Below are 15,239 nucleotides of genomic sequence, written 5' to 3'. Positions count from 1 at the left end.
TTCAGCCCCGAGTCTTTTCTCAGCAGGATGATGAGGGCGGATGCCTCTTCTCGACGCCCGTTAAACTGCCTTGGATATATCTCTGCCGCAGGGTAAGATCGTCATCGTCGCCACTGTTAAGTCTGTGTGTTCTAATTATTGTTAATAAGAATCACTGCACGCAGACCACAAGAATAAATTCAACAGGTCTTTACTAGTCGAAGGTCAGGCTGAACTGCCCAATAAATCATTACACAGCACTTATATACCGGTGTGGTCACCACCGGTATTACAGTATACAGCAGCCAAGATAAAGTAGTGCACCTCTTAAAATAGTTCTCTTAAAGGTGGAACGGTTACATACACCACACCCGCCTCCATCGAGATGCAGCCAATCCACGCGATTTTAACTTGATTGACCTTGTTGAGCCCACCCAGCGGGCTCAGCAGGCCAATTAAGGGCCACCCGGCAACAGGTGATGTCACAGACTGAAATTTCATCTGTCAAGACGTTTTGACAGATGAAATATCAGTGTTTCACAGCTGTTTGAAGCTGTCAAACACTGACAGTATTACTTCTAACCTGAGTCCTTCTACACAGACTCAGTTAGAAATCTCACCGGCACTGAAAGCTGCAGGCTGTCACTTTTGACAGATCGCGGCCATTCTGCTTTCTGTGCCGGTTAGATGATGGACTCCCGAAACCTAGAGGAAGGAAGGCTATAAAGGTAAGTACAGGTAATTTAAACTTCTTTACACATTTTAGACACACCAAACACACTTACCTTTGCACTCATGCACCCATCACTCACCTGAACACCGACATCTCAACCCCTCCAAGTCCTTCAACCCGACAGCCCGCCTGCTCTAACCTGGCGTGGTTTGGAGCCGTCGGGAATCCCACACTTCAAGCTTCAAAATAGGGATTAGGCTAAAAACTGCCTGTTAACTAACTGTTAACAGGCAGTTAATTGGCACTAATCCCTTCCCGCCTCGGGTCGGCGGGTCCCAGTGCGGGGCGGGTACCCGCCTCCTTTGAAACTTACATGGAGGCGGGTTGGGGGCGGGATGGTGTCGGGACCCCCAAATTCGGGACTTTAACCCCCCGCACGCCTCCAATCCTGACTCCACGGGTCAATGAAAATCGACCCCAATGTAATTTTGCAACAACGGGGAAATGCCAAGGAAGCAAGTGGTACTAGGTACAAAAAATCTTAACTACAGATAAAGAGTTCCATAAAGCTTAATCGTGGAAGTCAGAAAATTCATGAAACCAATAAATGAGTATTCAAAAACCTAAATATGAAGAAACTATTCTTTCTTTCGCATAGGAGTCGTATTCAATGATGTCTATGCTGCCTCTAAGTTTGCCATGGAGGGATTTTCTGAAAGCCTTGCAGTTCAACTTCTGAAGTTCAATATATAGTAAGTAAATATATTTACTTGGGTATACCATTAAACAAGAATAATTACAGGTATTTTCTGGTCTGCACAAAGGGATCAGGATTAGGATTTGCTTTCCTCTTCAAAAAACTTTACACAGATGAATTTTCTTTGCATACAGTTTCCTTTACTCTTTATTCAGTGTTAATTTCCCAAGTTTGAGTCACACTGAGCAGGGAGGTTTCAACTGAGCCAGTGCTGTCTCTTGGTTCTTGCCATTTGCCGGTGGCTACAGGGGGCATTAACAGCCTTCTGGGAGCAGGATGCACATCCTCCCTCCCAGCTGCAGCCATCAAGCCAGACAGCTGAAATAAAAGAGACTTAAAAAGCACAAAAACAAAAAATGTAAAATAGTACCGCAGTACTACCATACAAATAGAAATTTTAAAAAGTCACCGTAATTCAGCACAATTGAGACCATGGGCCGGATTCCTCTCTTTGGACAGAGTCTCTCCATTGCCTAACACACTATCTGTTGCGTTTGCTGCTTTTAATATGGCTGCCACACACACACACTTCCAGGCACAAGCAATCGAATACCTATACACAATACAATGATCACAGCACTATCAAACTCCATGTGCTCAGGCCAAGGCAATCGAGTACCTATCACCAAATGTCAGACATAACACTATCGCTACAACCTCCTCCAGCCCTGCATTTCCCATATCCCCCAACCACTGCATTCTTCAGACTCTAGCATATTGTACATCTCCTATGGCCCCCTCCCCCCTCCCTCATTCCATCACCGGCAGCAGAGCTTTAAGCTGTCCCAATCCTATTCTCTGCAGCTCCTTCCCCAAACCCCTTAAGCAATCAACTTCAGAACATCAATTCTACAACAAGAGTATTTTGCTTTTTCCTTTAGTGTTTCAATGATTGAACCTGGTCCTGTGAACACAGAATTCGAAATGAAACTCATGGAGGAAGTGTCTCGCTCGGAATATCCAGAAACAGACTCAGAGACGATTCAATATTTTAAAGATGTCTATCTGCCTGCTTCTCATGATATCTTTCTGACAATGGGGCAGACTCCAGATACAGTTGCTAAGGTAATCGGTTTTGTCAAAATGCCTGAAAATGTACAAGTCTCGAATTTACTAAAGACAAAATTGGCAAATGATTACTTAAAAGTGCTTGTATGATATTCTTCTGTTGACTATTTTAACCAGTTTATTTTACAGGAAACTCTCTGGTATCCGGCACCGACGGGACTGGGATGGTGCCGGTTGATTAAAAATTCCGGATGACGGAGAGGGTTTTCTACCGAGGCTATTTTTAACAAACAAAGAGTCAGACTCCTGTTATTGAGGTGTTCGGACTTCTGACAGCGCCAAGAAGCCGAGTAGTGGCAGTTTGGAGAACTACCCCCACTGACTAACTCAGCCACCGCGGGAGACTCGGACTCGGCAACATTGCCGGTTATTGAGGTGTTTTCGGAGTGAGAATTTTGCCAGTTAATAGAGAATTCCGGATATTTAGGTGCCGTTTAAACGAGAGTTTCCTGGTAAATGGTTTAATGTCTCCACTCAAATCACAGATGAATGTCAAACAAAGGTTTTAAGCATTCACATGTTAATATTGGTAACAATAATTGTACAGTTGTAAAATATACAAATCTATTAAAAATCTGCATAAAATACCTATCTACAAAATCTTACTTCCTGTTCACCTCTTTTTAATCAATTGCACTTTTGTGTTAATTTTTCCCATTACAAATTCCGATATAGGTAGGACTTAGAAAGAGGTTCTGCTGAGGGAGTATGAGCAGCTAGGGGCTAAATTAAAAAGCAGAACCACAAAGGTAATAATCTCTGGATTACTGCCTGAGCCACGAGCAAATAAGATCAGAGATTTGAATGTGTGGCTCAAGGATTGGTGTGGGAGAAATGGGTTTTGATTCATGGGGCACTGGCACCAGTACTGGGGAAAGAGGAAGCTGTTCCGTTGGGACGGGCTTCACTTGAACCGTGCTGGGACCAGTGTCCTGACGAATCGAATAGCTAGGGCTTTAAACTGAATAGTGGGGGGGAGGGTTCAGGTGAGGGGAAACTTAGAAAGTTAAAGAGAAAGGACAAGGCAATAGTGCAGGGTAGCGATAGGGGTAATGTTCCGCAGTGGTCAGTGCTGGGGCCCCAACTCTTTACAATCTATATTAACGATTTGGAGGAGGGGACCGAGTGTAACATATCAAAGTTTGCAGATGACACTAAGATGGGAGGGAAAGTAGAGAGTGAGGAGGACATAAAAAACCTGCAAGGGGACATAGACAGGCTAAGTAAGTGGGCAGAGATTTGGCAGATGGAATACAATACTGGAAAGTGTGAGGTTATGCACTTTGGCAGGAAAAATCGTAGAGCAAGTTATTATCTTAATGGCAAGAAACTGGAAAGTACTGAAGTACAAAGGGATCTGGGGGTCCTGGTGCACGAAACTCAAAAGGTTAGTATGCAGGTGCAGCAAGTGATTAAGAAGGCCAATGGAATGTTGGCTTTCATTGCTAGGGGGATAGAATATAAAAATAGGGAGGTATTGCTTCAGTTGTACAAGGTATTGGTGAGACCGCACCTGGAATACTGCGTACAGTTTTGGTGTCCATACTTAAGAAAGGACATACTTGCTCTCGAGTCAGTACAAAGAAGGTTCACTCGGTTAATCCCGAGGATGGACATATGAGGAGAGGTTGAGTAGATTGGGACTCTACTCATTGGAGTTCAGAAGAATGAGAGGCGATCTTATTGAAACATATAAGATTGTGAAGGGGTTGGATCGGGTGGATGCAGGGAAGATGTTCCCAATGATGGGTGAAACTAGAACTAGGGGGCATAGTCTTAGAATAAGGGGCTGCTCTTTCAAAACTGAGATGAGGAGGAACTACTTCACTCAGAGGGTGGTAGGTCCATGGAATATGCTGCCCCAAAAAGCTGTAGAAGCTACATCATTACATAAATTTAAAACAGAAATAGAGTTTCCTAGAAGTAAAGGGAATTAAGGGTTACGGGGAGTGGGCAGGAATTTGGACATGAGTCTAGGTTCGGATCGGCCATGGCCCTGTGGGTAGCGGAGCGGGCCCAGGGGCCGCGTAGCCTGATCCTGCTCCTATTTCGTGTGTCTAATTCTGTTAGATTCAGGAGATGGTTCTGTGATAGTGGATTGGCGGTTAGGATCAGATCAGCCATGATCTTATTGAATGGCGGAGCAGGCTCGAGGGGCCGATTGGTCTACTCCTGCTCCTATTTCTTATGTTCTTATAACCAGAGTGTGACAGGAAGGGACAGAGCGTAAAGAGTGCACCAGCAAATAGGGTAAGAGTAGGGAAAAATGGTAAAAAGACAAAATTAAAGGCTCTTTATCTGAATGCATGCAGCATTCGTAACAAGATAGATGAATTGATGGCACAAATAGAAATAAATGGGTATGATCTGATAACCATTACAGAGACGTGGCTGCAAGATGACCAAGGCTGGGAACTGAAGGATAGGCAGGAAGGAAAAGGAGGTGGGGTAGCTCTGTTAATAAATGATGAGATCAGTACAGTAGTGAGAAAGGATCTTGGCTCAGAAGATCAAGATGTAGAATCAGTTTGGGTGGAGATAAGAAATAATAAGGGAAAGAAGTCACTGGTGGGAGTGGTCTATAGGCCCCCCAACAGTAGCTACACTGTGGGACAGAGTATAAATCAAGAAATAATGGGGGCTTCTAAGAAAGGTACTGCGATAATTGCTGCTGCTTTTAATGGTCCCATTCAGCCTCAGCCTTTGTGTTCTGGATTCTGATGGTGTGTGCATTTGCCAGAACTACAATGAGTGCTTCCAGAGGCAAGGCAGCTCCAAGCTTCCATGATGAGTCCCTCCATGCTCTTGTTGATGCTGTAGGAGGGCTCGGGGAGATTCTCTTCCCTCTGGATGGCCGGAGGAAGCCTCCTCAACAGACCAAGGCTGCGCATTGCTGAGGAGGTCAGCGCAAGGTCCATGTGTTCACGCACATGGATCCAGTGCAGGAAACGGTTTAATGATCTTCTGCGATCATCAAAAGTGAGTATCCCATCACACTTACCTTCAATCTGCTTCCCTTCTCTTCTCACCAGCACTCTGTTTTGTAAGCCTGCTCCTCCACATACCACCTTATCCTTACTTCCCTTGCACCCTTACCTATCCATCTCTGTCTCTGTACTGAATCACTTCACCATCCTGCCTATGCACCCCTTAGACTCGCTCTCACTGTTATGCATTGACAACAACTAACAACGCACAGGGAGCTAGCTTCCTCTTGGCACCTCACTCCATCTTGGTCTCCTTCAAACCTTCTATGTTAGGGATTCTTCACACTCACTCCATCACTGTGATTGAAACTCTGTTTGTGTCCCTCCTTGCAGGAAAAGATAGCCCACAATAAGAGGGAGAGAGCACAGACTGGAGGAGAAAACCAACCCTTGCAACGTTGACAAGTGTTGAGGAGGCTGCGCACAAAATTGTTGGAGGTGGCGAGGATCTGGAAGTGGGCGATGGGAGAGACGGGCGCACTAGACAAAGTTGGTGACAGAGTAGAGTTTCATCCCTCTCATTGCCATTTAGTGATTGACTGCAATGGCATATGATGTTCATAGAGATTCGCTTTGTATCATCTGCACAAAAGGATGTGTCTGCTACATCAATATTAGATGTCTAACTCATGCCTTGATTCTCCCACAGGACCATCGGGCGCCCCCCCTTCCCAATGTCCAGGACGAACAGCCAGACGACTCCTCAGAGGAACCTGAAGCCTGAGGGAGCAGCGTCACCAGGACTCAGCGCAACCAGCACCAGCACAGAAATGCACACCTCAGCGGGGCCCTCGCAACTTAGAGTAGTGTTGCCACCTGGTCTATCACAGCTCAAGTGAGCATCAGCAGATTGTGGAGACAGCGACAGCAGTGGAGAGTCCTCGTTGGAGGTCGCAGGGGCCATCCAGAAAAAGAGCAGTTCGGGAAATACAGGAACAAGTGCAGCAGTCTCTGGAAGGGTTTGCCTCCAGGGTAAGCGCGGGTGTGGAGAGAATGGAGGAGTCCATCTCTAACATCAGCACCTCCATGGATAGGATGGCAACCTCCATGGATAGGATGGCAACCTCCATGGAAAGGTTGGCAACTGCCATGGAAGAAATAATTTGCCAGAGTCACGAAAACATGGTGAATGTTCAAAATAGATTGTCATCTCTGGAGGAGAGATGGGCAGCTATTGAGCAAAGAGACCAGAGCTTCCTGGACGTCCTTATTATGAGGACTGCCAGTGCAAATATGGTCCTCATAGCCCCCCTGATGTGCAGCAAGATGCTCTCCAGCCACTTGCCAGCACTGAGGTGCGGCTGACCCATGAGAGGGATGTTGTTGGCAGGACACAAGGAAGTGTGGGCTCCTCTCAAAACACTCACACGACCATGCTACTGTGGAGCCCTCGGTCAGAGACCCACTTTGCAGAGCCAACTGAGATGGCCGTTTCAGCCCTTGCACAGCCGCAGGAAGAGCAGACTGTTACAGAGCCCTCCCAGGCTCCCAAACCCAGAGGACGCCCGCCAAAGGCGTCTAAGCAGGTGCAGCATCCTAGTCAGCAAGGTGCCTCTACACTGTAGAAAATATAGGGACAGAGTGATCTCCTGGAAGAGTTTCGATCGCCTAGATGGGTCGGAGAGGAATTTCCCAGATTTTTTCTCCCAAATTGGCCATTGGGTTTTTTATCTAGTTTTTCGCCTCTCCCGGGAGATCACATGGGTTCGGGTGGGATGGAGAGTGATAGAAGATTTGAGGTTAGGATCAAATCAGCCATGATCTTATTGAATGGTGGAGCAGGCTCGAGGGGCCGATTGGCCTACTCTTGCTCCTATTTCTTATGTTCTTATGTACATCTGCTGAAGCCACAGGGGTAGCTCCACGTAGAAGCACGCATAAGAGAAAGGTAATGCACATATAGTCACAAGGGGACTCACGTGGGTATTTTGTAATTATTTTTCTGCTTGTACTTGCTTTGTGATCCTTTTCTCACTGTCGTAAAGAAAAATGATGACAAACAGTTGAATGCGTGGCCTATGTGTTCTGAAAAATGGCAAATACGCATTGAGGGCTCAAGGCGACTTGCATTTGTAATGCTGAAGGTGAAAGTGATAAGAAAGAACCGGTTATAGCAGAGATGATGTATGACGTTGAAGGAAGGTCACCTACAATTAGAAAGCCATATAGTAGTGACCTATGGTTGAAGAGTAAGCTTATGTGAATGTGGCATGGCAGTGTGCATACCCTGCTTGACGGGCAGCAGTGAACTGGAGGGATGCTCTATTGGTCACAACAGGGCACGCAAGGCGCGCCTCCTCTTCTTCCTCCTCTTCTTCCTCCTCCTCTTCTTCCTCCTCCTCTTCTCCCGAGGAAGATCTGTGCTGATCCATGCGACTGCTGCTCCTCCGATTATGACGACCAGGATGAGAGGACATAAATGGTTCCCATCCCGTTGCTAAAAATTTCATTTGAGGCAAGAAGCTTGCAAGCGCACACTCAAAGTGGCCTGAAATTATTCCAATAACCTCACACTGCAGATGGGTGTCAGCTTGAACAGTCACAAGGTCAGTAGATTTGCAAAATCTTAACCCAAACCTCCAACAACAAAGTTGTTGCATTTGAATGTCAGCCAAGTTTCAGGGGCGCTTTTAAAGTGCTGCACCAATCGCTACAAATCATCTCCTCCAGCAACTCGTCTCCTTGCAGCTGGCCTGTTTCTGACAAGACGGGAAACAGGAGCCAGAAGCACAAAAATGGGAAACCACTATCAAAACAGGATTAGCAAGCCAGTTAACAGTCTGTTAACTGCCTTAACTACCTGTCCCACCGGTTCCAGTCGGGTCAGTTTGGGAGCGGCTGACCCGACACTCAGGAAAATCGTGTAGGGGCGGGATGGAGGCGGGTTGGCAGTCTGAAGCCATTTTTTCCGATTTTCGTTGCCGACCCACCTCCTCAGGGCTATTAAAATCAAGCCCAAAGAGTCTGCAAGGGGATATAGATAGGCTAAGTGAGTGAGCAAAAATTTGGCAGATGGAGTATAATGTGGGAAAAAGTGAGGTTACCCACTTTGGAAGGAAGAACAGAAAAGCAAAATATTATTTAAATGGAGAGAGACTACAGAACGCTGCGGTACAGAGGGATCTGGGTGTCCTTGTACGTGAAACACAAAAAGTTAGCATGCAGGTACAGCAAGTAATTAGGAAGGCAAATGGAATATTGGCCTTTATTGCAAGGGGGATGGAGTATAAAAGTAGGGAAGTCTTGTTACAACTGTACAGGGCGTTGGTGAGACCACACCTGGAGTACTGCGTACAGTTTTGGGCCTAGAAATTCAGTATAGCCACGTTTGGGGCGCTACAGCCGGGCGGCCGCTAAAGTTTGCACCCGGCGCAACTTAGCGCCACCTTCGCCGATATTCAGTGGCATCGCCCCAAGAGGTTGCTGCTGCGCTAAAACAGGCGATGCACGACTATCATTAGGCGCTAAGCCGGCGGCCCGGGGCGATACCCCCGAGGGCGGGTGCAGCGCAGGTGCGGCGAGTTGCTGATTGAAGGCAGACACTCTGGCGCCGGTGAGCTCTTAAAGGGGGAGGGTGGATTTGTTTGGCTGCCACGCCCTGCACACTGCAGCCCTGAAGCAAGGCCTGACCACTGCTGCTTGAACTGTACAACGCCCAGTGCAATGGAGAAGCCCAACGTTTCCACCCATTGCAGCCCCCATTATATGTTTCCAATCAATGCTATGGCTCTGAAGTTAAAGACAAGTGCAAAGCTGTGGCCTGAAGCCACAAGTACCTGTGCGAGTGTTGAGCCAAACCAGAAAGCTCTCTACCTTTGTCTCTCTCCAAAGGTCCGTCTCTCACAAAGAAGGAGTGTTGCAAAATGGCTGCCATTTCTACTGCAGGAGGAGTGCCCTTTAATTAGCGCCCCCCGCAGCGACTGGGAACCATTCCCCTCTACCAGTCGCTAGGGGCGCCAGGCGCACAATAGGCCGGCGCCACTGAATTTCCGGTTTGGGGCGCACAAAGGGCGTTGCACCATGAAATGACGTCAGGATCTGCGCGCGCAGCTGAGCGCGCGCAAAGGCTTGGCGCTGCCGCTAAATCTTAACTGAAGTTGGCGAGAGGCGCAGATCGCGCTGCGCCCAGGTGCTAGCCGCTTAGCACCCCACATCTCCTCCTCCTAAGGCGCTGGCGGCTGGCGCAAACAACTGAATTTCTAGGCCTTGGTCTCCTTATTAAAGAAGGGATATACTTGCATTGGAGGCAGTTCAGAGAAGGTTCTCTGTGATGAAGCGGTTGCCCTTTGAGGAAAGGGTGAACCTATACCCATTGGAGTTTAGAAGAATGAGAGGTGATCTTATTGCAACATAAGATTCTGAGGAGGATTGACAGGGTAGATGCTGAGAGGATGTTTCCCCTCGTGGGGGAATCTAGAACTAGGGGGCATAGTTTCAGAATAAGAACATAAGAAATAGGAGCAGGAGTCGGCCATTCGGCCCTTCGAGCCTGCTCTGCCATTCAATGAGATCCTGGCTGATCTTCTGCCTCAACTCCATTCACCGGCCCTATCGCCATATCCCTTGATGCCCTTACTAGTCAGAAATCTATCGACTCCTGTTTTGAATATACCCAATGACTGAGCCTCCCAGCCCTCTGGGGTAGAGAATTCCAAAGATTTTCTTCAGCCATCCTCAATATTTATTGGGTGAATGAACTTCTTAAAGAGAGGTGTCAATTCACCCCACCATTAGTGTTGAATTGTTTCATTCTGAATTTTCACCAATCGCTGCATATTTGAAGTTACTCTGTGATCTCTTTGGTTGCTATTTTAGTGTGTGTACTGATAAATGGGCGCATTACTGAAGTCACTTTGTGAACATACCGGTCCTCTGTGTCTCCTATTGCTTGCAGCATTTGCAAAATGAGCTCCAAGATTCAGTGACCTGGCAGTGGAGGCACTCCTGGAGTATGGGAGGAAATGGAGGCAGGTCCTCTTTCCCAGGGATGGTACCAAAGTGCTTAAACAGTCCCAGCAGCAATGCTGGAAGAAAGTTGCTGAGGCGATGAACGCACGGAACATCATCCCACTGGATTCAGTGCCAAAAGTGGTTTAATGACTTGACCAGGAGAACAAGGGTGAAATGCAAAATAACAACAGAAAACGCTGGAAAAACTCAGCAGGCCAGGCAACATCCGTGGAGAGAGAAATAGAAGGGTTTCGACCTGAAATGTTAACTCTGTTTCTCTCTCCACGGATGCTGCCCTGGCCTGCTGAGTTTTTCCAGCGTTTTCTGTTGTTATTTCGGATTTCCAGCAGCCGCAGTATTTTGCTATCATATGGGTGAAATGCAGGTTTTCCTGTCTCCGTTGTTAAGTTTCACACCGTTACCAAAGTTTTGTGGCACTCTACACTGCTTAGATAATGGGCAGAATTTTCATTGGGCCGTGGAGGCGGGATTGGAGGCATGTGGGGGTTTAAAATCCTGAAATCGGGGGTCCTGACTCCACCCCGCCCCCAACCCGCCTCCATGCCAGTTTCAAAGGAGGTGGGTACCCGCCCCGCACTGGGACCCGCCTCCCCGAGGCAGGAAGGGGATTAGTGCCAATTAACTGCCTGTTAACAGGTAGTTAGGCAGTTTTTAGCCTAATCCCTATTTTCATTGCTGAAATGTGGGATTCCCGACGGCTTCAAATCATGCCAAGTTAGTGAGGCGGGCCGTCGGGATGAAGGGCTTGGAGGGGTCGAGATGTCCGGTGTTCAGGTGAGTGATGGGTGCATGAGTGCAGAGGTAAGTGTGTTTGGTGTGTGTAAAGTGTTTAAAGAAGTTCTACTAACCTTTACTTACCTTTACAGCCTTCCTTCCTTCAGGTCTTGGGAGTCCCTCATCTCACCGGCACAGAAAGCAGAATGGCTGCCAGCTGTCAAAATCTGCAGCCTCTGCTTTCTGTTCCGGAGAGATCTCTAAATCATCCCGAGAGGAAGGAATTAACCTGGAGTACAGATTGTCAGTGTTTGACAGCTTCAAACAGCTGTGAAACGCTGATATTTCATCTGTCAAAAGCTCTTGACAGATGAAATTTCAATCTGTAACGTCACCTGGTGGCCCTTAATTGGCCTGCTGAGCCCACTGGGCGGGCTCAACAAGGTCAATCAAGTCAAAATCGCGTGGGTTGGCCACAACTCAATGGAGGCGGGACTACAACCCCAAAAGTTGTAGTCCCGCCTCCTACCCGACTCCTCAATGAAAATCGAGCCCAATGAGTCTAAATGGGGTAGAGGAGCAAAGGCATCTAGGGTACAGATACAAAAATTACTAAAAGTAAATGACTTAGGTTAATAAGGCCATAAAAAAGCAAACCAAGCACTGAGGGATAGAATTGAAAAGCAGATAAGTTATGTTAAACTTGTATCAAACATTAGTTAGACCACAGTTGGACAACTGTGCACAGTCTGGTTTCCATATTATAAAAAAAGATATAGAGGTACTGGAGAAGGTGCAAAAAAGATTCACAAGGATGACACCAGAACTGAGTATATACTTATCAGGAAAAGCTGAACAGGCTGGGATTCTTTTTTCTGGAAACGAGAATGCTGAGGGGTGACCTGATAAGAGCTCTTTAAGGTAATGAAAGGGTTTGACAGGGTAGACGTAGAGATGTTTCCACTTGTGAGGGAGACCAAAACTAGGGGCCATAAATATAAGGTATCACTAATAAATCCAATAGGGAATTCAGGAGAAACATCTTTACCCAGAGAGTGGTGAGAATGTGAAACTCGTTACCAAGAGTAGTAGTTAAGGCAAATACTATGGCCTAGAAATTCGGTGGGCTGCGCCACCAGTTAGCACCTAAAGACGGCACTCAGTGGCTTTAGCGCCACTGGCCACGCCTCCCGTGAAATTTAGCGGGGCACTAATGGCGGCGTTGGCCTGTAGCGCTGCACCGCCACTGATGACGTCATTGGTGTGCGCAGCGCCCCACTACAACCCCGAACGCGAAGGTGGAGGTGCGGGGCGGCCATTTTTTTCGGTGGCCACCTGCCAGCAACTCCTCGCGCCGCCCTCCCCAGCCTCCTGATCCCCCCCCCCTCCGGGCAGTGCCGGCTGTGTCCCGAGAGCCCGGCACTTCTCCTCGGTGCCGGGCTCTTTTGCCGGCACTCGCAATCGGTGATCGCGCTGGTGCAGGCCCCTCCCCCTTAAGAAGGGGAGGAAGGCCTGCAGTACCGCAGCGCGCCGTGCCGCAGCATGTGGCACTGCGGCACCTAACACTGCGATAGTCAGTTTGAGCGCCCCAAGCAGGACGTGGGGAGCCTCGATCAGCGCCCCGCGTCCCTCTTGGGGCGCTCCAACTGAATATCGGGAGGGTGCAAGCGGCTCCGCCCGGAGCGCAAATTCTGGCGCCCAGGCGAGCTTGGCGCCCCAAATGCGGTGCCACCAAATTTTTAGCTCCATGTGTTATAAATCTCATCATCATCAAGAAACTACTCATGAAATAACGCTGGACGGCCAGCTGGTGGCGCCGTCCAAGGAGTATAAATACTCGAGCGTGGGCCCCAGCTTGCCCAGGGACATTTTGTAAGACAAGGAACTAGTGAAATACAACTAGACCTCCATGTTCTGAAACAAGTTGATTAAAGCCTTGCTTTATACTCAAACCAAGTGCGTAGTGAGTTTTATTACATCACCATGGATGCATTTAAGAGGAAGTTAGGTAAGTACATGAGGGAGTAGGATATGCTGATAAGGTGAGACAAAGTGGGGTGGGAGAAAGTTTGTGCGGATCATAAGCATCGCATGGACCAGTTGGGCCGAATGACCCGTTTCTGTGCTGTACATTCTATGTAATTCTATGCAATGTCTGAGACTACACAGGAGTTCCATTCCAACAAGTGTGGCATTCTGGAAAGTGGAATCAGTCCACTACCGTTGTGTGGTCACCTCTGTGGACGCTGCTGCCAGGACGTCTGCACAGAAGTCCGTGTCACTAACTCTTGACATCGAAGATCAGGCTGGTGCCATTTAGGCTCTGGGCTTCTCCGTCTCCACTGCCTTCGAAAAATTGGTGGAACACATGGATGTTTCTCTGATCTGCTACAGTCTGCTCTTCCTTAGATCACTAGGAGCAAGGTACGGCAAGCCCATGGGAGTGGTAGATGCTGCCCTCTCTCAGGATGACAGCACGTCTGTTCCCGCACCAAACATGGGAAAATAAACTGTGAGCAATGAGACACCAACTATTTTAGTACAATGTTTACAGCCAGCATTAAAAAGTGCTGGCATTGAAAATATCACCGGTTAATGCAGGAAAATTACATTAAGTTGGAAAAAAATTGAATGAACAGTTATTTAAAACACTTTAAACTAAATGCAAGGTTGACACCAGTTGACAAGGTTGATCAAAAAAACTGCAATGGGGATAAAATTCAACTTCGGCAAAAACGGGCAGTCGCAGAGCGACTATCCATTTCAAATCCTACCCAATTTTCCTTTGCATTAACTTTGCAAGAAAAATAGGGCGTAGTATATAATGGGAGTAATATACTACAGCCCATTTTCAACCCTCGTTAAAACTTAAAATTTCAGAAATAAGCAAACAGCAATACTTGTGAAAAGATTAAGAGAGAGAGGAAGGGACATCACCTTATGATTTGTTTTTGCCTGTAAAAACAGACTTACTGGTTGGTGGTTTCAGCACTGTGTGGACGTTTCCAAGGATAATGACTAATTAAAGATTCACTCCAATACAGGAAACTCTTTGGTATCCGGCACCGACGGGACCGGGATGGTGCTGGTTGATTTTAAATTCCGGATGACGGAGGGGGTTATCTACCGAGGCTATTTTTAACAAACAAAAATTTAAAAAATCAAGAAATGTGCAGTATACAGTAATTGGGTACACCCGGCAGCGCGGAAGAGTCAGACTCCTGTTACAGGAAACTCTCGATTTACCGGCACCTAAATAACCGGAAATCTCTGTTAACCGGCAAAATTCAGGAGTAGGTTCAGGTAAGTTTTACTTCATATTAGTGGCAGTTCCTGGATCTGTGGCTGTGTAACTGGGGTTCATGAACTTGTTGCTAAGCAACAGGGACGCTTGGTCTGTGGCTGGAGTTCCTGCACATGTTGCTAAGCAACAGGGAAGCCTGGATTTGTTGCTGTGTATGGAGCTCTCGTACCTTTTAACTATACCAATTCCAATTCCAATTCCAATTCAAATGCTTTATTGGCATGAAAGTTTACAGAGAACCATATTGCCAAAGCTTACATAGCAAAAAGGTACAGTTTTCCAACATTCTGTAGGTGTCAATCGATTTGACATTTGTTGGGTACATACAATATTACTTTTTAAACAATATTAATTTTAAACAGTCTTTGTACTTCATTTGGTACGTTCAATATTAATTTTAAACAGTCTTAATTTTAAACAGTCCTCAGGTTGTGACATGTTGTTACATATTTGGCCCCAAGGTATGGTCTGTCTCCTTCTCCTAGGACTAATCTCAATTTTGACAGGTCATCCAATTCCTTGAAATCTGGGGTTGTTTGGCTTAGCTTGTTGAATAATATGTTTCTTGATGTGTTGAATTTTTCGATAATTTTTGATAAACCGGCACCACGCCGGTCCCGTTGGTGCCGGATAAAAAAGAGTTTCCTGTATTGAGGTGTTCCGACTCCCGACAGCGCCAAGAAGCCGAGTAGTGGCAGTTTGGAGAACTACCCTCACTGACTAACTCGGCCACCGCGGGAGACTCGGACTCGGCAACATTTCCGGTTATTGAGGTGTTGTTTTCTG

At 47.1% G+C, this 15,239-nt stretch overlaps 1 protein-coding gene across 3 annotated transcripts in view; it reads left to right on the top strand.

Annotated features, from left to right (window-relative positions):
* The window catches only part of LOC147097720 (retinol dehydrogenase 8-like), a 49,477-nt gene that overhangs the window by 29,596 nt on the left and 4,642 nt on the right, over positions 1-15,239 (top strand). For 2 of the 3 annotated variants that reach the window (XM_085971756.1, XM_085971755.1), the window contains 2 exons: positions 1,311-1,404; positions 2,291-2,474. In XM_085971756.1, the coding sequence (XP_085827882.1) occupies positions 1,311-1,404; positions 2,291-2,474 (278 nt within the window). Of the gene's footprint in view, positions 1-1,310; positions 1,405-2,290; positions 2,475-2,606; positions 3,409-15,239 lie in introns of those variants that run through there. The other variant, XM_085971757.1, reaches the window with a different exon arrangement.

This window comes from Somniosus microcephalus, chromosome 31, assembly GCF_052327205.1.
Source record: "Somniosus microcephalus isolate GS21.2 chromosome 31, FLI_Smic_1.0, whole genome shotgun sequence".
NCBI lineage: Eukaryota > Metazoa > Chordata > Chondrichthyes > Squaliformes > Somniosidae > Somniosus > Somniosus microcephalus.
Note: the sequence above shows the minus strand (reverse complement) of the source record. Positions and strands in the feature narration are given on the sequence as shown.